Source organism: Harpia harpyja, chromosome 15 (genome assembly GCF_026419915.1).
Source record: "Harpia harpyja isolate bHarHar1 chromosome 15, bHarHar1 primary haplotype, whole genome shotgun sequence".
Taxonomy (NCBI): domain Eukaryota; kingdom Metazoa; phylum Chordata; class Aves; order Accipitriformes; family Accipitridae; genus Harpia; species Harpia harpyja.
The window spans coordinates 456,916-479,950 of record NC_068954.1 but is presented as its reverse complement, the minus strand read 5'-3'; the positions used below and the strand labels follow the sequence as shown (position 1 = coordinate 479,950).

General features: G+C 72.3%; 6 protein-coding genes and 2 non-coding genes across 11 annotated transcripts; 4 read left to right on the top strand and 4 right to left on the bottom strand.

Moving 5' to 3' along the window:
* Nucleotides 1-9: 9 nt before the first annotated feature.
* Nucleotides 10-2,599, bottom strand: CGREF1 (cell growth regulator with EF-hand domain 1). 2 transcript variants are annotated; one of them, XM_052810254.1, is made up of 6 exons: nt 2,290-2,599; nt 1,621-1,734; nt 1,208-1,264; nt 916-986; nt 714-838; nt 10-630 (listed from the first exon to the last, which is right to left on the bottom strand). In XM_052810254.1, exons 2-6 carry the CDS (start codon nt 1,695-1,697, stop codon nt 232-234), a joined length of 729 nt encoding a protein of 242 aa, XP_052666214.1. In that variant the 5' UTR covers nt 1,698-1,734; nt 2,290-2,599; the 3' UTR covers nt 10-231. The 2 variants fall into 2 exon arrangements, with proteins under 2 accessions (XP_052666214.1, XP_052666215.1); XM_052810255.1 differs by having other exon boundaries at nt 1,621-1,698; nt 2,322-2,599.
* Nucleotides 2,600-2,744: 145 nt separating this feature from the next.
* On the top strand, nt 2,745-4,602 carry ABHD1 (abhydrolase domain containing 1). The gene is made up of 9 exons (XM_052810317.1): nt 2,745-2,872; nt 2,953-3,113; nt 3,182-3,364; nt 3,428-3,473; nt 3,549-3,661; nt 3,733-3,906; nt 3,998-4,046; nt 4,109-4,274; nt 4,371-4,602. The coding sequence occupies exons 1-9, from the start codon at nt 2,765-2,767 to the stop codon at nt 4,586-4,588; spliced, it is 1,218 nt and encodes a 405-aa protein (XP_052666277.1). The 5' UTR covers nt 2,745-2,764; the 3' UTR covers nt 4,589-4,602.
* Nucleotides 4,603-4,740: 138 nt separating this feature from the next.
* On the bottom strand, nt 4,741-7,691 carry PREB (prolactin regulatory element binding). Its single transcript, XM_052810230.1, has 9 exons — nt 7,518-7,691; nt 7,057-7,252; nt 6,626-6,837; nt 6,342-6,422; nt 6,147-6,271; nt 5,677-5,850; nt 5,533-5,605; nt 5,252-5,411; nt 4,741-5,115 (listed from the first exon to the last, which is right to left on the bottom strand). The coding sequence occupies exons 1-9, from the start codon at nt 7,650-7,652 to the stop codon at nt 5,021-5,023; spliced, it is 1,251 nt and encodes a 416-aa protein (XP_052666190.1). The 5' UTR covers nt 7,653-7,691; the 3' UTR covers nt 4,741-5,020.
* A 1,083-nt stretch (nt 7,692-8,774) lies between these two features.
* Nucleotides 8,775-10,350, top strand: TCF23 (transcription factor 23). Its single transcript, XM_052810321.1, has 3 exons — nt 8,775-8,990; nt 9,096-9,689; nt 10,030-10,350. The coding sequence occupies exons 1-3, from the start codon at nt 8,775-8,777 to the stop codon at nt 10,171-10,173; spliced, it is 954 nt and encodes a 317-aa protein (XP_052666281.1). The 3' UTR covers nt 10,174-10,350.
* A 512-nt stretch (nt 10,351-10,862) lies between these two features.
* SLC5A6 (solute carrier family 5 member 6) lies at nt 10,863-17,330 on the bottom strand. Of its 2 annotated transcripts, none has more exons than XM_052809981.1 (16): nt 17,204-17,330; nt 14,672-15,138; nt 14,227-14,292; nt 14,106-14,157; nt 13,937-14,004; nt 13,679-13,833; nt 13,311-13,451; nt 13,043-13,172; nt 12,853-12,941; nt 12,661-12,773; nt 12,502-12,569; nt 12,306-12,392; nt 12,015-12,190; nt 11,803-11,906; nt 11,613-11,734; nt 10,863-11,510 (listed from the first exon to the last, which is right to left on the bottom strand). In XM_052809981.1, the coding sequence occupies exons 2-16, from the start codon at nt 14,999-15,001 to the stop codon at nt 11,361-11,363; spliced, it is 1,851 nt and encodes a 616-aa protein (XP_052665941.1). In that variant the 5' UTR covers nt 15,002-15,138; nt 17,204-17,330; the 3' UTR covers nt 10,863-11,360. The 2 variants fall into 2 exon arrangements, with proteins under 2 accessions (XP_052665941.1, XP_052665942.1); XM_052809982.1 differs by lacking the exon at nt 17,204-17,330 and adding an exon at nt 16,883-17,131.
* Nucleotides 17,331-17,649: 319 nt separating this feature from the next.
* On the top strand, nt 17,650-20,468 carry ATRAID (all-trans retinoic acid induced differentiation factor). 2 transcript variants are annotated; one of them, XM_052809984.1, is made up of 7 exons: nt 17,650-17,772; nt 18,258-18,322; nt 18,590-18,661; nt 19,655-19,726; nt 19,794-19,915; nt 20,010-20,110; nt 20,214-20,468. In XM_052809984.1, exons 1-7 carry the CDS (start codon nt 17,695-17,697, stop codon nt 20,316-20,318), a joined length of 615 nt encoding a protein of 204 aa, XP_052665944.1. In that variant the 5' UTR covers nt 17,650-17,694; the 3' UTR covers nt 20,319-20,468. The 2 variants fall into 2 exon arrangements, with proteins under 2 accessions (XP_052665944.1, XP_052665943.1); XM_052809983.1 differs by having other exon boundaries at nt 18,192-18,322.
* A 638-nt stretch (nt 20,469-21,106) lies between these two features.
* Nucleotides 21,107-21,270, bottom strand: LOC128152259 (U1 spliceosomal RNA). The gene has a single exon (XR_008238572.1). It is a non-coding gene; the product is annotated as a U1 spliceosomal RNA (small nuclear RNA).
* Nucleotides 21,271-22,733: 1,463 nt separating this feature from the next.
* LOC128152270 (U1 spliceosomal RNA) lies at nt 22,734-22,897 on the top strand. Its single transcript, XR_008238583.1, has one exon. It is a non-coding gene; the product is annotated as a U1 spliceosomal RNA (small nuclear RNA).
* The last annotated feature ends 138 nt before the right edge of the window (nt 22,898-23,035 follow it).

Here is a 23,035-nt window from a genome sequence, read left to right as displayed (position 1 = left end):
CCAGGCAAGCACCGGCAGCAGTGCCTGTATTTCTCCGTCCCGCTGTGTTACAGGGGCAACCGCACAATCCCAGCCCCACCGTCCTCCCCAGCCTCACCGCAGGCTGTGGGGGGTCTGCAGGGACCCCCCCCCATGACCATGTGCCCTGAGCAGGGCAGGGAGCAGCCAGGGCACTGCACCCCACAGAGTCATGGTGGGGCTGGCACAGCCCTGCCCACAGCCCCCCACTGCCTACCCCTCCCCGGGGTCCCCCCAAACTGGGGCTGCCTCCCCCTCGGGGGCTTCAATCTCGGGGGCTTCCTCTGCCTCCACGGCTTCAGTATCAGGGCCTTCAGGCTCAGGGGCTTCCTCCACCTCCATGCCTTCAGCATTGGGGGCTTCAGCCTGGGTGGCTGCCTGCCCCCCTGCCGGGCCATGCCCTGGGCCGCTCACCCCTGCGTCCCCCCCAGGCATCGCCGTGTCCACCCCAGGCACAGCCACAGCTCCTGCCAGCAGCTCCCCGAGTTGCTGCTGGAGGGGCTGCCCTGGGGGTCCGCCCCGGCTGGGCAAGAGCAACAGCTCGGGGGGGTCAAGCAGCCCATCCCTGCTCAGGTCTTGCCTCTCCAGGGCTTGGTCCACCAGCATGGTCACCTGCAGGGACGGGGTGGGGAATGGGGTGAGGGCCCGGCCCAGGGGCTCTGTGGGGTGCAAGGGCTCATCCCCATGGGACCTACCGTGTCGGGGTCTGGCCACCCCCCATCCCGCTGCGCCAGCACCGTGCCCAGCAGCTGCAGCAGCTCCAGCCCGTCCAGGCGTCCGCTCCGGTCGTGGTCGTGCAGCACAAAGAGGTAGAGCAGGGCTGTGGGGCACGGGGTGCCATGGGACTGGGGCCGCATCCCTGCCACCGCTGGCCCCCCCGGCCCCCCATGGCCTTACCCTGCTCCCGTGTCATGGCCTCCACGTCCTGCTCCGGCGGCCCCAGGCTCCTCACTGCGCTCCGCAGCAGCCTGGGGGTGGTGGGGCTGGGGGTGAGCATGAACCCCCCCCCGCCCCACAGCCTGCCCCAGCGCTGCTCTGCCCTATAGCTGTCCCCAGGACCACCCTGCCCCACAGCCAGCTGGGCACTGCCTGTGCCCCACACCCACCCATCACCTCCCCCCATGTGCAGCCCCCGGGCCAGGGGTGCAGGGTCCAGTGGTGTGGGGCTCCCCAAGGGGCAAGGACTCACGGCAGCGTGGGCAGCTCCGGGCTCAGCGGGTCAGTCGTGGCCAGTGGGGCCTCAGGCCTGGCCAGGAGAAGGGGAGGTTACCTGTGCCCCTGGTTGGGGTGCAGCGAGGGGGGGGCTGCCTGCCCCAGCCTGGCCTGATGTCCCCCACAGCATCCCCTCCACCCACGGCCCCTGCAGCCCTGTGTGCACCCCTGTGCTCATCACCCCAGTCCTTGACTGCGCACTCCTCTGTGCCCACCCACCGCCGTGTGCCCCAGCCATGCCTGTGCACCTCACCTGCACCCGTGCACCCAGTCTGTGCCTCTGCATCCCCCCTTATGCCTGGGCGCTCATCTGCACCTGTGCCCCCAAACCACACCTGCGCCCTCCCCCCATGCCCATGCAACCCCCTCCATACCTCTGCCCCCCCATACCTGTGCCCCCCAGCCCTGGGGGCAGCCTGTGCCACCGGACCCAGCAGCAGCAGCAGGACCACCAGTGGGTTCCTCATCCTGCGACCTCGGGCGAGAGCAGCAGGGTGGGCACCCCTGGTTTGGGGGGGGGGGGGGCGGGGGGGGCCATGCCTGGCCACGGTGTGTACGGGGGGAATCCGGCATTTGGCGAGGAGCGGGAGGGGTGGGGGGCTCTGCACGAGGCGCTTCCATACAGACACGGTAACGGCACCGTCCACCCGTCCCGGAGCCCTCCCGTCCCGTCCGGCCTCTTCGCCCCCCTGCCAGCCCTGCCTGCAGCCCCCCGCCTGCAGCCCCCAGCCACCCGCCTTGGCACCTGCAGCGGCTCCCCCCGGGCGCGGCCGCCCCCCCCCCCCCATCCCGGGCGGGAGCAGCAGCCCCGGGACGGGGCGGGACGGGGAGCTCCGGGAGCGTCCAGCGGCTCCTGCGCGGCGGGGACCCGCTGACACTGTCGGACGGCAGCGGGAACGGGGCGAGCGGGCGGCACGCGTGGGCGCACGGCGGGGCACGGCGCACACTGCGTGCACCGCTCACACCGCTCACACCGCTCACTGCTCACACTGCTCACACCGCTCGCAGCAGCCTTTACACACGCTGCACACACAGTGCACAACCCCCCCCACCCGCCACAACACCCCCCGCGGCCGCCGCTGCCCACTCACCCGGACCCGGTCTCACGTCTCGGTGCCGCCCGCCCCGCCCCGGGCCACGTAGCCGACACGTCCGCCAGCACCGGCACCGGCACGGGTACGGGTACCGGTACCGGCACCGGCCGGGGCCCGCCACCCCGGGACCGAACCCGCCCGCCGGGTCCTTCCCTGCCCGGGAGGGTTTCAGCCCCGGCCCGCGGCGGCTCCAGCCGCGCCCCGCCGGCAGCGCAGGGGTTAACCGGCACCCTGCGCCCGTGCCCGCCTCAAAGATGGCCGCCGGCGCGACACGCGCCCGCTCCGGGGCGGGGCGTGATGGGCGGGGTCACGACGGGGGCGTGTCCATCACACGGGGGCGTGGCTATCCCGCGGAGGCGGGGCTATCCCCAGGGGCGGGGCCGTCCCACGGGGGCGGGGCCGTCCCTTAGGGGCGGGGTCGTCCCCGTGCAGAGGCGACGATGGGCGCGGAGGAGCTCCCGGTGCCGTCCCCACTCCCGCTGCTCCCGCCGCTGCTGGCGGCCGCCACCGCCGCCCTCCTCGGCTACTACTGGGCGCGGGTGCCGCGGGTGAGCGCGGGCCGGGGCCGGGTCGGACCGTCCGGGCTCCGCCGAGCGGCCCCGCTGACCGGCTCCCCCCCCCCCCGCAGCGGCCGCTGCTCGCCGCCGGCCCGCGGCTCCGCGCCTTCCTGGAGCAGCGCTGCCCCGCCGTGGGCGAGACCTTCTACCCCACGCCCTGGTGCTTCGAGGGCCGCCTGCAGACCGTGCTGGGGGCCCTGCTCTGGGCCCGCCCGCCCGTCTCCTACCGCAGGTGAGCCCGCGGCACCGGCACCGGCCCGGTTCCCCCGCTGCCCCGCCGACCCGCCGCTCTGCCCGCAGCGAGGCCATCCGCGCCCCCGACGGCGGGCAGCTCATCCTTGACTGGGCCGAGGATGCCGACAGCAACTGGCACCCAGACCCCCGTGCCTGCCCCACTGTCCTGCTGATCCCGGGCCTCACTGGCAGCAGCCAGGCCGCTTACCTGCTCTGCCTGGTGCACCGGGCCAGCCGTGCCGGTTACAGGTAAGCCCCGGGGACGGGATGGCCGCAGACCCGCCAGCCCCTCACACCTCCCCTCTTCCCCAGGTCCGTCGTGCTCAACCACCGGGGCTGCCGGGGCGAGGAGCTGCTGGTGGGTGAGACCCCCGACCCCCCCCCCCCCGTGCCGAGCCAGGACAGCCCGGCCCCAGCTCTGCTCCCCCCTCAGACCCCCCGGACCTTCTGTGCCAGCAACACCGAGGACCTGGAGACGGCCATCACCCACATCAAGCGCCGGTATCCACGGGCCCCGCTGCTGGCCGTGGGTGTCTCCCTGGGCGGGTATGGGCAGCACCCACACCGGGGATGGGACGGGATGGCAGCATGGCTGCCCCTGACCGGCTGCGCCGCAGGATGCAAGTGCTGAACTACTTGGGGCGGCGGGGGTGGGCAGCAGGGCTGGCGGCGGCCATGGCCCTCTGCCCCAGCTGGGACCCCGACGCCTCAGCCGCCTCGCTGGAGCAGCCCCTCAACAACCTGCTCTTCAACCAGCGCCTCACCGCCAGCCTGCGCTGCCTCATCAGCAGGTGGGGGGGACGGGATGGAGGGGGGGGACACACCACACACCCAGCCCGGGGCTGGCAGCATTGCCCAGCGCTGACCCCGGGCCTGATGCAGGCACAGGGCAGCGATCGGAGAGAAGGTGGACGTGGAGCACGTGCTGCAGGTAGGACCTGGCCCCCACCCCGGCCCTGTGGGCCGAGCCCCCCCTGATACCCCCCCCCGTAGGCACGCACCATCCGGGAGTTCGACGAGCGCTACACGGCCCGGGCCTTCGGCTACCGCTCCTGCCACGAGTACTACCAGGCAGCCAGCCCCGCGCGCTGGCTGCACCGCGTCCGTGTGCCCGTGCTCTGCCTCAACGCCTCTGACGACCCCTTCTCCCCCCTGCACGGTGAGCTGGAGGGGGAGGCGGGCTGTGGGGGGCAGTGGGTGCAGACCCACAGCAGGGCACGCCGGTGGCTAACCCCCTCCTGCCATGCTTGCCCAGCCATCCCCGTGGAAGCCGCCGGGCACCTGCCCCACGTGGCGCTGTTGGTGACGGCCCATGGGGGCCACCTCGGCTTCCTGGAGGGGCTCTGCCCCCGCCCCGGCAGCTACATGGAGCGGCTCTTCGCCCAGTTCATCAGCGCAGTCTTCGAGCACAGGGAGGAGCTGCGGCAGCTGGAGGGGGACGGGGATGGGGCTGCGGGGCAGGGTGCTGCCTGACCCCACAATAAACACCCCCCCTGCAGCTGCAGCCATGTGTCCGTGGGCTGGGAGGGCATGGCCTAGGCCCAGAGCAGCCCCCCTCCCTGCCAGGGGCAGCACTGGAGTCAGCCCCCCCGCTCCCCCCTGCCCCAGCACAGACAGGACAGCGCTGCCTTCGCACTCCAGTTTTAATGGCAGCAGTGGGGCGGAGGACTGGCGGGACCCCCTCCTTCCCGGGGCCAGCCCCGCACCGCAGCCGGCACAGTCCTGCTGGGCCGGGGCCCCAAGCGGCTCCTGGGCCCCTCGCCCCCTCCCCTCGTGCCCGTGTCGGGGGGGGCAGGGCCGGGGCTGGTCCCTCATCTGCTTCACAGTCTGCTTGGGGTGGGCCGAGGCATGGCCAAAGCTGGCCAGCCTGGGGGTTCTGTCATGGTGCTTGGGGGGGCCAGGGGGCTACAGGAACCCCGGGAAGGCAAGCTGCAGCAGTAGGATGGCAGCCACGATGAGCCCGGCGCAGAGCAGCAGCAGCAGCCAGACGGGAAGGGAGCCTGCGGAGGAGAGGGGGAGGAGGATGGGTGCTGCAGCCCCCCCATACATGCTGGAGGATGGGTAAAGGCAGCCTGGCCCTGGGCTGGGAGCAGCAGTGGGCACCCCAGCACCCATGGCAGCCCCCCCGGCACCTACGTCGGCTGGGGAGCAGGTGCAGCTTGCAGCGGCTGTCGACGGCCACGCTGAGCAGGGCGGCCTCGTTCCCCGCCAGCAGCTCCCGCCCGCCCCGGCTCTCGGGGACGAAGGCCACATCCGTCACCACGATGCCATGCGCCTCCTTCACGTAGTACAGCCTCTGAAGGGCAGGAGGGGGGGGTGGTCCAAGGCAGCCCAGCCCCGGGGTGGGGGGGCACTGGGGCTGCCCCCGCACCCCTCCCTGCCCAGCCGGCCATTCCCCGAGGAGCCCCGCAGCTCACCTGCAGCGAGAAGGCGATGTGGATGGCGACAGAGCCCGTCACCGTGCCCAGCCCCAGGAAGGTGCCCGAGTCACTGCAGGGGGGAGGACAGTGAGCAGGGGCTGGGGTGGCCCCCGGCCCCGTGCCCGCCCATCCCCGGGGTACCTGATGGAGAGGCAGGAGATGACCTCGTTGCCGCAGGGCCGGGTCAGCAGCGGCAGAAAGCTCTTCCCATCCCATTTGGTCAGGTAGCAGGGTGGGGGGCGGCGCTCCCGTTTGTGGGGCACCTGCACCGTATAGAGCCGCAGTGCCCCAGCGCTGTCCTCCACAGCCCCGAACCTGCAGCAAGAGAGCACGGGGTGCATCGGTCCCTACGGCCAGCACTGCCACCCCACCTTCACCCAGGACTGCCGGGGGGGCCCGCTGGGGCCCAGCACCCTCTCTCCCCTCTCCCAAGCCCAAACCTGGACACAGACCAGCGCCAAAGCAGACAGCAGAGCCGCTCCTTCTCCCGGCCCAGGGGAGCCCCTCCCCGCAGACACGGCAGGGACTGGGAGAAGGCTCAGTCTGGGGTGGCAGCCGCGGGGGTTGTCTGTTCCCAGCCCCCTGCCTGTGTGCCCTGGCCCCTGCCTCACCGGCAGGCCTGGTAGCGGTAAGCCTTGTCGGGGATGCCAGGCAGGTTCTCGTTCCAGCGCAGCCCCATCACCAGCTGGTCCTGCTGCCACACGCAGCACTGGAAGTCCCGTCCCGCCGTCACCACCTGCACGCAGACAGCGTGGGCGTCCAAGGACAGCTCTCCCTGTGGGACCGGGGAGCCACCCGACACTCACCTTGTTGTCAGGACCCAGCGCGATATCTTCGATCTCCCCGTCATGGGCTTTGAACTCCAGTGTCTTCTTCATGCTGGGGAACTGCAAGGGCAGAGCAAGTGTCAGAGCTGAGCCCCGCGGGCCAGGGGTCCCTGGCAGCCCCAGGACCCAGGGTTGTCAGGAAGACGCAGCATTACAGAACCGCAGGCACTGCCAATTTGGCACTGCTGGGGCCTGGCCTTCTCTGCTGGATGCACGCTACCGCCAGTGCATTGATGCCCAGTCTCGGCTCCCCCCACGCCTACCTCCCAGAGACGAAGGAAGCCATCGGCACCGCCAGTAACGAGCAGAGAGCAGTCAGCGTTGAAGCGGACGGCCTTCTGCAGGGCATCGGGGCTGAAATCCGTGCGGACGCTGTGCAGGCTCTCCACCGTCACCTCGCTCGTCTGGCTCTGTGTGTCGCCCTGCCCCGCCGGGCTGGGGCCCTTCCGCTTCCGTGGCCCCTTCTCCCCACTGCCTGCGGTGGGACAGACGGCACGGATCCCTGACACAGCTCCCCGCCGCCAGGCGGGCTGAGCCCGGGAGTCCAGGGCAGGCCTGGGGGGGCAGTCCAGGGCACTGCCCCATCTCCAAAGCACCCCACTGACCACCCAGCTCCCCATGCCCTGCCCCACGGCACCCAGGGCAGGTGCTGTCACACCGCACCCCCCCCCCCCGGGGGAGAGCGGGACCTCACCGTTGCGGCCGGCCGAGCTGCTCTTGGCCTCGGGCGCCTGCAGGCTGAAGCGGAGGATGTGGCAGCTGGCGTCCTGCCCCGCGGCGATGATGTCGTCGGCCAGCGCCATGGTCATGGTGGCGCGGGTCTCCGTGTCGTGGGAGTGGAGCAGGGAGGCGCTGAGCTGCCCCCCGATCTGCTCCAGCTGCAGGAAGTGCTGCGGGACAGGGCTCGGTCTCAGCCCTCCACCGGGCCCGCTCCGGCCGCCCCCACCCCGGGGCCGCCCCCGCAGCACCCGCCTGCCGCCGCCTCGGCCCCCCCCCACGCCGAGCCGGGCCTCCCTCCGCCCCACGCCTGCGGCCTACGCTCCCGCCCCGGTCCCCCGCCCCGGTCCCGCGGCCCCCGGGGCCTCCTCACCCCGCTCCACCACGGCGCCCGCCCGCCCCCACCCGCGGGAGCCCGCGCCCCCGGCTGAGCCGCACCACGCCATTGCGGATGCCGGTCTTGGCGGCGCCGCCGCCGCCGGCGGTGATGGCGAGCGGCCGCCGCGGGTGGAGGCGGACGGTGTAGAGCGGGAAGGGCGCCCGGTACAGCTCGGCCGGCCGCCGGGGCGCCATGGCTGCGCCGCACACGTCAGCGCGCTGCTGCGTCACCGCTCCGCCGCCGCGTCCGCCCCGCCCCCTGCTCCCGAAGCCCGCCCCCTGTTCCAGAGCCCCGCCCCTTCGCGCTGAGCCCCGCCCCTGCTCCCGAACCCCGCCCCCCGTTCCAGAGCCCCGCCCCCTTCGCTCTGAGCCCCGCCCCTTCCCCCGCCCCTTCCCCCGTCCCTTCCCATCGCCTCATCGCCCCTTCCCCACGCAGCGCATGCGCGGCTCGGAGGACGGGGGGGGTGTCGCGCGTGTCCATGGGGTCTGCGCGCCGCGGTCCCTCGGGGGCTGGGGGGTCCCGCTGTCCCCGCTCAGCCCCAACCCCGCCACCCCCACCCACAGAGCCGTATGGGGAGGGGGCGGCCTGGGCCCCCGTGCGGCCCCCCAGCCCTGTGTCCCCCCCCCGGCTGCCTCACTGTGCCTCCCCCATCCCAGCCTTGACCCGGCTGTGCCCCTCCCGTGCCGGCCCCCCCGGGGGTCCTCACCCTGCTGCCCGGCGGGGGATGTGGGTGCTGGGGTGCTCCAGGCTCCAGGTGTGCTGGGGCTGGAGTCAGGGGGGCTGGGGGTGGCGCAGCCCCCAGAGGACCCCCTCAGCCCGTGCCGGGTGGCGGCGGGTGCGGGAGCCCCCCCACGGGGTGGGCCCATGGCCACAGGCGGGTGCCTGCCCCCCCACACCAGCACCGGGCTCCCGTCCCGCTGGTGGGGCCTCAAGCACGTGGGCTGCATGTGGGGCCGGGGCACGGTGTGACCCCACGTGGGTGCCCTGCCCGGCACATGGCCTGTGCCCGCAGTGTCCCGCGCAGGGCTCGGTGGCTCCCGCGGCGCTGGGGCCAGGCCGTGGGGTGAGCGGGACTCCTGTGGGCGGCCACGGGCCGGGGGAGGCTCCGGCTGGGACAGCCCGTATCCTCCTGCTCATCCCACGGTGCCAAGGAGGGGGAGGCGAGACGCCCGCCCAGACGAGGCCGTGGGCCGTGCCGTGCCGGGAGGCGGCGGGGGGACGTAACGGCGCTCCCCGGGTCGCCCCGACCCACCAGCGCTCCGTGGGGCAGAGGTGCAGGCAGGAGCGCGAGCAGGAGCTGCCCAGCGGGGCCTGGCATGGCTGAGAGCGTGGGGGCAGGCGACGGCGGGGGATGCGGAGCGGGGCCGGCCGCCACGTACGGCTGCTCCCCGGCCACCGCCGCCTCCGGCTCCCGGGGGAGGAGAGGTGCCTGCAGCCCTGCACGAGCTGCCCGGCGCTGCCGGGGAGTGGGCGCAGGCAGGACCCCAGGGCCCTCGTCTGCAGACTCGGGGAGCCCCCCGGCAGCAGGACAGGTAAGGAGCCGGCTGAGCGCAGGAGTGGGACCCCACGGACCCCACACACGGTGGCAGGAGGGAGCCCCAGGGACACGCCTGCCACCCCTTGCCCCGCTGCACCAGGGCCGCCTGGCACAGAGGGCCCCGGGGTCTGCCGTGGGGCTGCCGTGGGGAGGGGGTGCGTGCCAGGCAGCACCAGCCTGGCCCACTCGGGTGCAGGTCACAGGCAGGACTGAGCCTGGTGGGGTGCAGGCAGGGGGGCACAGGCTGCCCCCCGGGACGCAGCTGTGGGGGCACAGACACCCCGTGGGTCTGAGTCCTGGGTTCACCTGGCTCCCCAGGGACGGGTGGCATCGTGGAGGACGGGTGCTGTCCCTGTCTCCGTTGGGGTTGGCAGTGCCCACCCGAGCCTCAGCTGTGGGGTGCCATGGGCCCCGGGCCGGCTCAGCCCCCCTCTCTCCGCAGGGTCCCCCCGGGCCGCCATGCCCCCAGAATGCGGCACGGGAGAGGAGCCGGGTGCGGGCGCTACGCCGGGCCTTCCTGTCGCTGCAGGCAGCCCTGCCCGCCGTGCCCCCCGGCACCAAGCTCTCCAAGCTGGACATCCTCGTCCTGGCCACCAGCTACATCGCCCACCTCAGCCACGCGCTGGGCCACGGGCCCCCCCCGCCCACTCCCTCCTGCCCGCTCCACGGACACCCACTCCTGCACCCCCTGAAGGTGAGACCACCGCCTCGAGGTCCAGCTCCCCGGCACCAGTCCCCGGGGTCCCCCTTGCATGCTGGCACCTAGTCCCTGGGGTCCCCCCTTATCCCCCATGCACACCAGCAGCCAGCCCCCCAGGTCCCCCAGTGCACGATGCAGCCGGTCCCGGGGGTCCCCAGTGCATGCTGGCAGCCATTCCCTCAGCTTCCAGCCCCTCCACCCCGGGGTCCCCCAGCGTGCCTCACACACACCAGCAGCCGGTCCCTGGGGTCCCCCTGTCTCCAGGTGTGGGTCACCGGCAGCAGGAGGACAAAGGGCCACCCTCCCAGCCCCGACCCCTCTCCCTCTCTTGCAGAAGTGGCCGATGCGCTCCCGCCTCTACGTCGGCCCCTGGGGGGGACCCGGTCCTGACCCCCCTGGGGTACCCACCACCACCAGCAGCCACGAGCACACAGGCTTGGGGGACAGCAGGCTGGAAACAGGCGATGGCCCCCCCTGACAACCGGGGCGCCCACGGCCACGGGAGCCCCCACGTCTGCTCTCTCCCCACAGTGTGGGGAGGCCGTGCCCCAGGGTGGGGATGGGGGCAGCAGCCAGGATGGGGGGGGCCCGTGCCAATGGGATCCGCACCCCCATCCTGCACGGGGGTCCACGAGTTCCATGGGTGCAGGGCCAGGACCCCGGGGACACTTGGGGTGGGCTCTGGTGGGAGCTCCCACCATGGGGCTGGCCCTGTGCCCCCTGCCTGGCCTGGGGATGGGGTGGGGTGGGGTGGGCTGGGGGCCACCCAGCAGCAATAAACCTGCAGCGAGCACCCGCCGCCTGCCTCCTGCCTCGGCTGCACCGGGGCTGTGGGATGGGCCCCCCCATGAGACCCTCACCCTGGGCTCTGCCCTGGCTCGGCTGTACCCGGGGGATAGGGAGATGGGGGGCCCTGTGCCCCCCCAGCCATGGAGCAGCTGCCCCCTGGCTGCGCTCACCTGGCTCCCCCAGCCGGGCCCCCCCGCCGGCCCCGTGCCATGGGAAAGGAGCCAGGGCCAAGGCCGCTGCCATAAATCTCCCCCGGCTGGCGAGGATCCCGCTCCGGGGGGAGAGCAGGGCCCCCCCGCTGCTTTGGGAGACCGGGGTCCCATGTCCCTGCAGGCTCCCAAGGGACGGTGGGGAGGGGGCTGGTCCCAGGGCTCCTCCGACACCTGCGCTCCAGAACCATTTATTGGCAGGACAACGAACACAGAGATGGGTGATGGTGGGGGCTGGGGGGGGGGGGTGCGGGGCAGCCCCCGGCCCGGGAGTGGTGCGGTAAGGCACGTGGGCAGCGCCCCAGCCGGTGGGGGAGAGGGCACCGCTCTGACTCGCCCCCACACCCGTTGGTCCCAGACACCCCCCCCCCAGCCGGGGGGCAGGGGCCGGCGCAGGCACTGGCAGCGGCCCCGGTGCGGCCAGATGGAGGGCCCGAGGCTCGGGAGCCAGCCCACCGCGGGTGCAGGCAGAGAAGCCCTGTGCTGCCCGCGGGGGGTGCAGCCTGGCCAGCCCCCCCCGGGCAGGGACCCAGCCCCTCCCGGTTATTTGGTGCTCCCCGGCTGCGTGTGGGCGTTCCACAGGGGGTCCGTGCCCCCTGGCCGGGGGGGCACTCGGGAAGGATGCATGGGGTGGCTGGGACCCCCATGTCGGGGGGGGGGCGGGGGCTCAGAAGGAGGTCTCCTGCAGGGCATAGGCGGGGGCCCCGGCTGCACGGATGTAGCCCTGTCCCTCCTCCTCCCGCCGGCTGTAGCCGGGGGGGGCCAGGCCGTTGGGCACCCTGTTGCTCTTCACCGTGGCATCCGCATGGTCAGCGTCCTGCAGGGACAGAACGGGGGGGCAGCAGGAGCCCAGAGGGGGGGATCGACCCCATGTTCTGCTACCGCCCCCCCCCAGAGGGCTGGGGTCTGGGCCCCTCACCTGGGCAGGGAAGTCCACCCCGCAGCAGAGCCTCTGCCGGTATTTCTGGGGCAGGCAGCAAAGCAGGCGAGGCAGCACGGGGTAGATGGTGCGGGGGTCCACGGCCGCTGCCGGCGTGGGGCCTGGGGGCAGAGCAGAGGGTCAGCGGCGTGGGGGGAGCTGCCACCAGCCCCCCACCCCCGACACTCACCGGTGAGCAGGCTGACCAGGAGCCCCACCAGGATGACGGTGGTGGAGTTGTGGGCGCTGTACCACATGTAGGACAGGCTGTAAAACTTCTGCAGCCCTGTGGGGCTGGGGGAGATGGGGGTCAGGTGGGGGGAAGAGGTGGGGTGCACGGAGCAGCACCCCCGCAGCCCCTGTTCCGCAGCGCCCCGGCGCCGAGCCCCCCACCCCGCTCACCTCTGGGGGGCCGGCGTGGGGGCCAGCAGGGTGGTGGCGAGGATGGTGGTGAGGTTGCCCACGGGGGGGAGCACAGTGCTGTTGGGTGGGGGGGCCCCCCCCATGCTGTGCAGCAGACTGCCGATGCCCACCCAGAAGGCCATGGCCAGGCCCGCCAGCAGCCCCACAACAGCACCCTGCAACAGGAGAGAGGGAGGGTGCTGACCCCCAGCCAGGCTCAAGGTGCCCCAGCCCCCCCGGCACTGCCCCTCCGCAGGGTCCGTGCCCCCGGCTGGGCAGGGGGACACTCACCGTGGGGTTGGCGCAGGGGAAGAACATGCCCAGGCAGAAGAGCCCGAGGAGCGGGCCCCCCACCATGCCGAAGATGCTGATGGCTGCCTGCGGGGACATCGCCCTCAGCGCCAGCCCCTCGCCCCGGCCCGCAGCCGGCACCGGCCACCCACCGGCTGGGTGCTGGAGCTGGGGGGCCCCACACCCCCATCCCTACCTGCAGCACGGGGCCCAGCATGGAGGACACGTAAGCCATCCCCAGGCACAGCAATCCATAACCAAAAGCTGGGGAAGGGAGTGGGGGGTCACAGTGGTGCTGGGGACCCCCCACTGCCAGCGTCAGCCCCCCCCCCCCCGTGCCACCCCCACCACTCACCCAGCAGCTTGGAGACCAGCGTGGCCCGTGACTCCGACAGCCGGGGGCAGTGGGGCCGGACCAGGTCCTCCATCGTCACCGTGGCCAGCGAGTTGAAGGCGGAGGAGATGGTGCTGGGGAGGAAAGGGAGCAAGAGGGGGCTCGGCCGGGACCCCCCCCTCAGCCCTGCCGGCCCTGGGGCCTCCTGCTCACCTGAGGCACCCGCTGAAGAGGCAGGCGACGAAGAGCCCGGGCAGCCCTGGCAGGTCCTGCAGCACATCCATCACGAAGTACAGCACCAGCTGGGGCAGGGGGGTCAGTGCCTGCAGGGCCGGGGGGAGCGGGGTCCGGCCCTGCGGGCTGCAGGAGGGCTAAGGGGCGGAAACAACACCCGGCCACCCACCTGGTCGGAGGACCCGGGGCGCTGGGTGGGTGCCAGCGGGTGCTCCCGGTCGTAGACGAACATGACGAGGCCGGTCAGGCAGCTGAGGCAGAGAACGATCTGCTGGCAGGGGAAGACGGCGTAGCAGGAGCTGCGGGCGCCGGGCGGGCGTCAGAGGCGAGGGAGGGCGGCAGAGGGGCCCGTCCCGGCCGCGGGACCCTCAGAGGCGAGGGAGGGTGGCAGAGGGGCCCATCCTGGCCGCAGGACCCCCAGCCCCGGCCCCACTCACAGCTTGGCCTCCTGCTCGCTGCGGGCGCTGAGGTACCGCTGCACCTGCGCCTGGTTCACCCCGTACAGCGACAGCATCATGAAGACACCCCCCACCGCCAGGGTCCAGAAGGTGTGCCGCTTGAAGGGGTCAGGGTCCAGGCTGTGGAGAGGCGCCGGCGGGGAGGGTCACGGCGCCGGGTTTTCACTGGCACCCCACACCCCACGGGAAAGAGGGTGGCAGGAACAGCCCACTCCCCCCCGATCCATGCCGGGGTCCCTCTCCCCTTCCCAGCTGCCCTGCACGTCCCCATGGCGTGACATGGGGTGCCCAGCTCCGGGTGGGTGAAGGTGTCTCGGCACAGGGCGCGGCACGGCTGGGCCACTCACTCAATGCCGGAGATCTTGCCCTCCTGCTCCGCCAGGTGCCAGACGCGGGCCATGCCGCCCACCCGCTGGGCGCCCACCAGGATGACGGCCAGCTGCCCCGCGAACATCACCAGCGTCTGGAAGACGTCTGTCCAGATGACAGCCTTCAGCCCGCCCTGCAAAGGCACAGCACCCGTCACTGCAGCCCGGCAGGGGCATGGGGCACCCCACGGCCAGGCAGCAGCCGGCACCGCTGCGGCGTGGCGGGCAGGGACTCACCAGCGTGGTGTACAGCGTGCAGACCAGCCCCATGGTGAGCACCGCGCTCCAGAGGTCAAAGCCCGTCACTGGAAGCAACAGAGGCCATTAACAAGCCTGGGGGGGTAGCAGCCCCAGTCTCGCAGGATGGGGCTTCTAGCATCGCCCCGCTGCTCCTGTCCCCCCTTACCTGCATTGAGGGCCAGCGCAGGCGCGTAGAGCACCACCCCCATGTAGATGACCTGCGGGGAGAGCAGCGCTGCAGCCGTGCATGGCCCCCTGTGCCCCCCCACCCCCCCCGCCCCACTCACCATCTGGAAGATGAAGGTGATGGTGCCGAAGACCCGCACCGTCTTGTTGAAGCGCAGCTCCAGGTACTGTGGAGGAGACGGGTCAGGGCACTGTCCTGCCCAGACGTGGGGTCCTGAGCAGGGGGGACATCCCCCGCTTCCCCCGTGTCCCCCCCATGGCAGTGGGGAAGCGGAGCGGGTCAGGCAGTCCTCCCCCAGCACCTTGGTTCCTGCTGCCGCAGAGACGCAACAGGGCCGGCCAGCACTGGCTGGGGCAGGCGAGGTGCCCAGGGCGGGGGACAGCATGGGCGCTGGACAAGCTGGGTGGGAGCCCCGTTTGGGGGGCACGGCAGGCTGGGGTCCACGACAGGGGCACAGTGCAGCGAGGGACCAGGAGCCGAGAACCCCACCGGGCGCCATCAGCTCATCCCCCGAGGCCACGCGCCTGCCTGCACGTCCCACTCACCTCGTAGGTGCTGGTGATGCGCAGGCGGTAGAAGACGGGGATGAAGACGTGGGCCGGGATGAGCAGCCCCAGGAAGTAAGAGCAGCCGAGGAACCAGTACTCGGTGCCGAAGCGGTAGATCTCGGCCGGCACACCCAGGATCGCCACGGCCGACTGGAAGGTGGCCAGCAGGGAGAGGGCGACAGGCAGGAAGCCCATGTTGCGGTTGGCCAGGAGGAACTCCTGCACCGTGCGCTGCCGGTCCCCGGTCAGCGCGTAGAAGAGCCCGATGGCTGACGACAGCACCAGCAGCAGCGCGAAGATGCTGTAGTCGACCACCGTGAACTCCATGGCGAGCGTCTCCTGTTACCGCTGTCCCGCTGGACAGCCGCCCGCCCCGGCTGCACCCCGCCGGCCTCATAGGCATGCCGAGCCCCGGCAGCCACCCCGGCAGCAGGTCCTGGCCAGCATCTCCCCGGCACTCGGAGCTGCGGGAGGAGGGACGGGTGTCAGCGCCGGGCGGGCCACACCAGGAGCTGCAGCAGACACTGCAGGGACCTTCGCTCTGCTCCTCTCCCTCAGCCTCAAGGACCTGGTGCGGGGTGGGGGGGGCGAGGAACGGCCCCTTAACCCTTCTCCTCCCTCTGGGCTGGGCTCGGCACGGCGGCGCCCACCCCCCGGGCTGCCAGACCTGCCCCCGCCAAGGGAAACGGGCGCCTCTTCCAAAGAGCACCGAGGCCACAGTTGCAAAAACAGTCCCACCCAGGACCACAGCAGCACCGGCCCTGCCAGCTCCAGGTGGCTCTGCCAAACCCGGCAGAACCAGCCCTGTGTGGCCAAACCCAACACAACCGCCCCTGGTGCAGGACAGCCCTGCCAAGCCCGGCAGCACCGGTCCTACCGTAGCCAAACACAACATGACCCAACCATCCCAGCACCGTGCAGCCCCGCCAAGCCTGGCAGAGCCGCCCCTGGTGCGAGAGCCCAGCCAAACCCAGCACAACCACCCCGGCTCTGGCGCCAGCCAGCCGCCCTGGGGCTGGCACAGCCCAGCCAGCGCCAGAGCAGCCGCCCCCACAGCAGCCCACCCTGCAGGACCAGCCCCGCCAGCAGCCCCCAGACCCACAGGACCGATGGACAGGGCTGGGGAGGGCGGACGGATGAGCAGCAGAGCCCAGTCTGCGCGGACGAGGAGAAGCCCTGGCACCCTCGCCCAGCTGAGCAGAGGTTGGGCAGGGTGACCCCCACAACAGGTGCCCCACACAGCTGGGGACGGACAGACAGACGGATGGATGGGGACTGCCAGTCTCAGAGGCTCTGGGCAGCAGCCAGACGGAGCAGACGCTTGAGCTGCTGCTGGCCCTGGCACCCCCCCTGCCCTGCTCACAGGCCCCCGCTGGGCCTCTGCCCCCACCCCGGCTCCGGCCCCTGCGGAGCAGGAGGGGGCGGCCGGGTGGCCCCAGGAGCAGAGCAGGGAGGGGGCACGGGCAGGGACAACCCCCCCCGCCTCCGCCAGCGGGCAGGGGGCTGCGGGGAGCAGGGAGCCAGGAGCGGCGAGTGCCAGGGGAATGGCAGGCACCGGTGGGGCAGGATGTGGAGGCACTCCACGCCGCCGTACCAGCGGGGCAGCGTTAGGGGCTGCCACGGGGCAGCGCAGGGCACGTGGAGGATGAGGCCAGGCTGCCGGTGGCGGGGTCGGGTGGGGGACGGGGGCTGGCACTGCGCCCACCGTGATCCCCGGAGGAATGCCCGCCCGGGGCATACTTGGGGGGATTAGGCTGAGCCCCGCCTGGCACCCCTGCACCCGGCACGGCTTGCCCGGGCCTGCCCGCCGCGGGGGCCAGGGGACTGGGGCGGCCGTGCTGGCACGGGGCCCTCTTCCCCGGGTGGGAAGCGGGTGAGAGGGCAGCGCCCGCCCGCCTCACATGCCACGGTCGCGGCGCAGCTCCCGGGCAGGGTCCAAGGTCACCCCACCGCATTCCACCGCGGAGACTAAACACGGGGCGGGCGGCAGCAGCACCGTCCCTGACGGCTGCCCCACCGGCACCGCAGCCCAAGGCCCGGCAGCCCCGGGGGGGGGCGGCCCGGCCCAAGGCTTCCCTGTACCCTCCCCGAGGCCCCTCGGTGTCCCCCGGTGTCCCCGGCCCAAGGCCTCGCTCCCCCGGCGCCAGGGTGTCCCCGGTGACCCTGCCTGAGGCCCGGCCCTCCCGTCCCCGGTGTCCCCTGCCTTACGCTTCCTCATTCTCCCCCGTGTCCCCGGTGACCCCGCTCGAAACGCCGCCGCCGCCCAGCCCCGGTGACCCCGGGCCACGGCCCTGCTCCCCCGTCCCCGGCGTCCCCGCTGTCCCCAGCCCGAGGCCCGGCCGCCCCCGCTGTCCCCAGTGACCCCGGTGTCGGCCGGGGGCGAGGCGGGGCGGGCGGCCGCGGGATGATTCCCCGGTCCCGCCGTGTGGTCCGAGCCCGGCGGGGCCGCTCCGGAGCCGGGGGGGGGGGGGGGGGGACGGGACACGGTGACCTTGAGGGGGCCCCCGGCGGCCCCGGTACGAGACTCACCGGCGGCGGCGACCGGCGCGGCAGTGCTGGGCCCACGTGCCGCGCTGACAGCCGCCGGCGCGCCCTAATGACGCCAGGCAGCGGGGCAGCTCTGCCCTCACCGCCACTTCCACCCGCCACCGCGCGCCCTGATGACGTCAGCGACCGGCCACCGGGGCGGGGGGGCTTGGGGCGGCAGACGGGACACAGGGCTCCGGGTGGGGCCGCCCCGGTCCCGGCCGCGCTCCGCTGCCTCGGGCAGGTCACCGCGCCCCGGCAGCCCCTCGCCGCGGCCCCGCTCGGGGTCCAGAGGGCGGCCGGACCGGGAAGGCGGCGGGGGCGGGGGCGAGGGCGGGGCGGGGGCACGGCCCCGCCCCCGCGGCCGCCAGGGGGCGCCCTCATACCGGGCGTGTCCGGCGGGGCGGTCCCGGAAGAGCCCCGGAGGAGGAGGAGGAGGAGGGGGCGGCGGCGGCGGCGGCGGCGGCGGGGCGTGCCCGGGCTCGTCCGGGACCATGGGCGCCTTCCTCCCGCTGCTGCCGCCGCTGCTGCTGCTGCTGCCGCCGCTGCCCGGGGCCGCCGGCGGCGCGGCGGTGAGCGGCGGGGCCGGGGGGAGCCCGGGACCGGGGGGTGCCGGTGCTCGGGGGGCGGCGGCGGTGGTGGTCGGAGGATGCCCGGATCGGGGATGCCGGGGGAAGGGGTGCGTGTCGGGGAGTGCCCGGGGTTGGAGGGTGCTCCGGTCGGCGGCGGGGGGGGCTCCGGGGGGGAGCCCGGGGGTCGGTGAGTGCCCGGTCGGGGGGAGGTCGGAGGGTGCCCGGATCGGCGGGGTGGCTCCGGGGGGCGTCGGTAGTCGGAGGGTGCCCGGGTCGGGGGTGGCCGTGTCGGAGGCGCTCGGATCGGGGGGGGGGGGGGAACCCCGGGAAGTCAGGGGTGCCGGGGGGTACCGGGGGTCGGGGGGTGCCCCCGTGGCTGCCGGCGCTGCCCGGGCCCCGCCGAACGCCGCCCGCCCCAGGTGTGCGGGCGCTGCCCGGGGCCGCTGCGGAACGGTTCCATCGTAGCCCGGTACTGCGAGTCCCAGGCCGGCACCGAGAGCGAGGGACGCTGCTGCCGGGAACGGGGAGCCCACCCGGAGCGTCTGCTCGGGTACGGGACGGTGGGACGGCGTGGGGGGGCACGGTTGGAGCGGGAGGGGAACGGGAACGGGCTGGGCGCGAGGCAGGCGTGCACTGGGGGTGCAGAGGGTGTCGGGGGTGCTCGGGGTGCGGGAGGGTGCCTGGTGCAGGGGGATGACAGGGCGGGTGTTGGGGGACACAGGGGAACGGGGGGGGTGCGGGGGGGGCAGGCAGGATGGGGGTGCAGGGGGTGCCAGGCACGCTGACCTCCCCTCCCCTGACTGCTGCCCCCTCGCAGGCTCGACCTCAGCAACTGCTCCCTGCGCAGCCTCCCCCCAGGGCTGGCTGAGGCCGCGGCCGCCATCGTCCTGTGAGTCCATGTTCCCCCCTCGTGCTGTGTCCCCCCCCCCTGCTCCCCGCAAGAGGCTGGGCCAAGCAGGGACAGGGGGTCTGGTGGGACCCTCCCCCCTGCCCCGATGGGCCCCCGGGCCAGTGCAGCCCTGCCTCTCTGGTCCCCATCCCCCCAGCAGCCTGCTGCTCACAGGACACCAGCCACTCTCCATGCTGTTTGAACAGCGGTGGCAATCAGGGGGAGTCCCCAGTGACTGGAAAAAGGCAATCATCACCCCCATTTCTAAAAGGGGGTACTCTGGGGACCACTGACCAGGCAGCCTCACCTCTGTGCCCGGTCAGAGCATGGAGCAGGTCCTCCTGGAAGCTTTGCCAAGGCGTGTGGGTGACAGGGAGGTGATCAGTGACAGCCAGCATGGCCTCCCCAAGGGCAATTCCTGCTGGACCAACCTGGTGGCCTTCTATCATGGAGGGACCGTGCTGGTGGGTAAGGGAAGAGCAACTGATTCATCTGTCTTGACTTCTGTAAGGCCTTTGACACGGTCTCACACAACATCCTTGTCGCTAAATTGGAGAGAGATGGGTTTGGCGGATGGACGGTTAGATGGATAAGGAATTGGTTGGATGGCCGCGTCCACAGAGCAGCAGTCCAACAAACGGCTCAATGTCCAAATGGAGATCAGTAACGAGCGGTGTCCCTCAGGGGACCCGGTACTGTCCCATGTCTTTATTAATGATGTTGTGGGGTCAAGTGCAGCCTCAGCAGGTCTGCAGGTGGGTGACACCGAGCTGTGTAGTGCGGCTAATTTGCTTGAGGGAAGGGGTGATGCCATCCCCAGGGACTTGGGCAGGCCGGGGGTGGGCGCATGCGAATCTCATGAAGTTCCACAAGGCCAAGTGCAGGGTCCTGCCCCAGGGTCAGGGCGACCCCCAGTATCCATATGGGCTGGGACATGTAGGGATTGAGAGCAGCCCTGCCGAGAAGCTCCATGCACCCGGTGTGTGTTTGCAGAGACCTGACAGAGAACCCCCTGACGCCTCTTCCCAATGGCTCCTTCCTGGGCTTCACCTACCTGCAGCGCCTGTGAGTACTGGCGCAGGGGGGGGGTGCGGGGCCACTGCAGCACCAGGTGCTGAGCTCTGCTCCTCAGCGCGGTGCCGCTGGCACTGGAGTGCCCAGGCGGGAGCAGCGCCTGGGAGGAGGTGACGACACACGGGAGCAGCAGGCTCTGCCAGGGCCAGAGGAACCTCTGCAACAGCTCCGTGGAGCTCGGTATGGCGGGGGGGTGGAGGTGCTGTGTCTGGGGGTCTGGCAGGTGGGGGCTGGCCCTGGCCTGGCCCTGTGACCCCCCACTCTGCTCTGCCAGCCTGGCTGTGCCCTGAGAACGCTGCCTGTGCCCCGGATGGCCCTGGCCTCGTCCAGTGCCTCTGCAACAGCCCCTTCCATGGCTACAAGTGCCTGCGGGAGGTGAGTGCCTGCAAGACAGGACCCCCCCTCGCCGCACACCCCCCAGCCAGAGCAGCGTGGGTGCGGTGGGGGGGCAGCGCCACTCACTGCTGCTTCCTCGCAGGGCACTTTCCCTGTGCTGCTTTTCTGTGGGATCCTGGGAGCCGTCACCCTATCCCTGTCCCTCCTGCTGTGGGGCACCCAGCGCCGGAAAGCCAAGACCCCCTGAGCGGGGAGGGGGTGCCTGCACCAGCGCCTCTGCTGAGGCCAGGGTCAGGGGGCTCTGGGTGCTGGGGGCTCTGTGTCCCGGGGGGCTCTGTGCCCTGGGGTCTGGCTCGCCATGTGTGGGCTGGGGATGAATAAAACCCGCAGCATCCTCTCCATGTGTCTGTCTGACTCCTTCCTGGGACAGGCAGGGAGCGGTGCAGGCAGCTGCTCAGGGCCAGTGCGGGACCCTCCAGGCAGCTCTGGGGAGCCGGCTCAAGGGGCTGGGGGCGCCCCCTCTCCCCACCCGCTCCGCTGGGGAAGAGTCCCCGCCGCTCCTTGGACCCGAGCCCCGAAACCCCGCTGCGCTGCGGGCGTGCGGCGGGGAAGTGCAGCGGGGTCTCAGCAGGACCTGGAGCGCGAATACGCGGGGCGGGGCTGTCAGGGGCGTGTCCATGCAGATCAGGCACCGCGCGGGATGACGGGACATATCCCCGTTACACGACGACGCCGGCCATCGGGCGTCGCAGGAGCTGGTCTTCCTGTGGGAAAGATAGAGGTGGCGGAAAGAGAAGGCATTACGTGGGCGGGGGGCGGTCTTTTGCTACGGGTCGTGGTCCGCGGCGGCTGCGGAGAGGGCGGGGTAGGTCCGTCTAAGCAGGGCACATGCCCGAGCTTGGCCACCGCCGTTCGGAACAGCCAGGACACCAATAGAACCACAGAAAAGCCCAAAAACAGGCGGGGGAAGCAAAACTATCATGACTAACTAAGATACATAACACGAACTTCAACCTATTCTTCGAAACAGAATATCAGGGGAGAGCGCGAACGCAGTCCCCCACTACCACAAATTATGCAGTCGAGTTTTCCGCATTTGGGGAAATCGCAGGGGTCAGCACACCCGGAGTGCAGGGGATGAGCCTCGCCCTGGGAAAACCACCTGCCTGATCATGGTGTCTCCCCTGCCAGGTAAGTATACCTCCTCTCACGCCCGACAACGCCGCACGCACCACCACCTACTCCCAACACACGGACACGCGCGCCCACAGGCCCACGACACACCCACACCCACGCCCACCATTCACTCGAAACCCCACGCTTGCCCGTCACGCGGCGCCCACGCAGCTCCTGCGACGCCCGTGGCCGGCGTCTTCGTGTAACGGCGATAAGTCCCGCCATCCCGCGCCGTGCTGATCTGCATGCACACGCCCCCGTCCCGCAAAGCCCCGCCCCTGGCGGCCCGGAGAGCCTCTGCCGCCGGCGGCGCGATCTGCGTGCCCCCGCCCCCGGCCGTGGGTCGGCTGGCGTCCGTCTGTCCCTGTCGCCGGGCGCCCACCGCGGAGCCGACGCTCCCCACAGGCCTCACAGGCCTCACAGGCCCCCGCGCCGCTGTCGGGCTCGGCTGCTCCCGCGCCGGCACCGGCCCCGTGTGGCGCGGGCAACATCTGCCTCCTGCAGCCCGCCGGCACCTCCGCCATCACGGTGGCCGATCACAGGTCACCGAGCGTGGCTCACGGTGGATGACGCTCTGCCAGCTGGCGTGGCACGCCTGCACCGTCCCGTCGGGCCCTGGCGCTCGTGTGCATCTGGGCTGCTGCAGCGCTCCCTGCCCTGATCCCCGTCCTGGGGCACACCGTCCCTGCTCCAGCCTTTCCCCGCTCTCGGGGTGCTGGGACCCCAAAGCCCGGGGTGACGCCTCCGCCTCTGCCACCTCCGGTGTCACCAGGTCCCCCGCGTACAGCACCCTGCCCACGCTCTCCGGCACCCCTGGCCGCTCGGCTCCCGCGGGGCTTCACCTCGCCCGGCCTGGTCCCCGGGGCCGGGACGCGCCTGCTGCCCCCCGGTCGCCCTCCCGGCTGCGGCCTCGGCACGCTCCCCGCGCCGCCCGAGCTTCGCCGGGGACCCGCTGGCCGTCCCCGCGGCGCTCCCGACGCTGTGGCCTGGGTTGGAGGGACGACGCCCCGAGTCCTGTCACGACTATCGCCGACGCGGCGGGCGCGGTCGGGGGGGCACCTCCGCGGGCGGCCGGGGAGGGGCGGGGGGAGCGCTCCCCGAGGCCACCCGGTGGCGCTGCCCTGCGCGCGTGACCCGGGGCGGGGCCTTGGGGATAGGGGCGTGGCTTCGCAGATCGCGCCGCCGGCGGCAGAGGCTCTCCGGGCCGCCAGGGGCGGGGCTTTGCGGGACGGGGGCGTGTGCATGCAGATCAGGCACGGCGCGGGATGGCGGGACTTATCGCCATTACAAGAAGACGCCGGCCACGGGCGTCGCAGGAGCTGCGTGGGCGCCGCGTGACGGGCAAGCGTGGGGTTTCGAGTGAATGGTGGGCGTGGGTGTGGGTGTGTCGTGGGCCTGTGGGCGTGTCGTGGGCCTGTGGGCGCGCGTGTCCGTGTGTTGGGAGTAGGTGGTGGTGCGTGCGGCGTTGTCGGGCGTGAGAGGAGGTATACTTACCTGGCAGGGGAGACACCATGATCAGGCAGGTGGTTTTCCCAGGGCGAGGCTCATCCCCTGCACTCCGGGTGTGCTGACCCCTGCGATTTCCCCAAATGCGGGAAACTCGACTGCATAATTTGTGGTAGTGGGGGACTGCGTTCGCGCTCTCCCCTGGTTTTGCAGTAAAAAAAGCAGAGTTTGTGCGGACAGACCGAGACGCAAAAACGACAAGGAGTATTTGGATTGTTTGTTGTAGCGCAATGAGGTCAGTACTCTCCCTCAACCCAGCGCTGGACCCAGGAGATGGGCCCG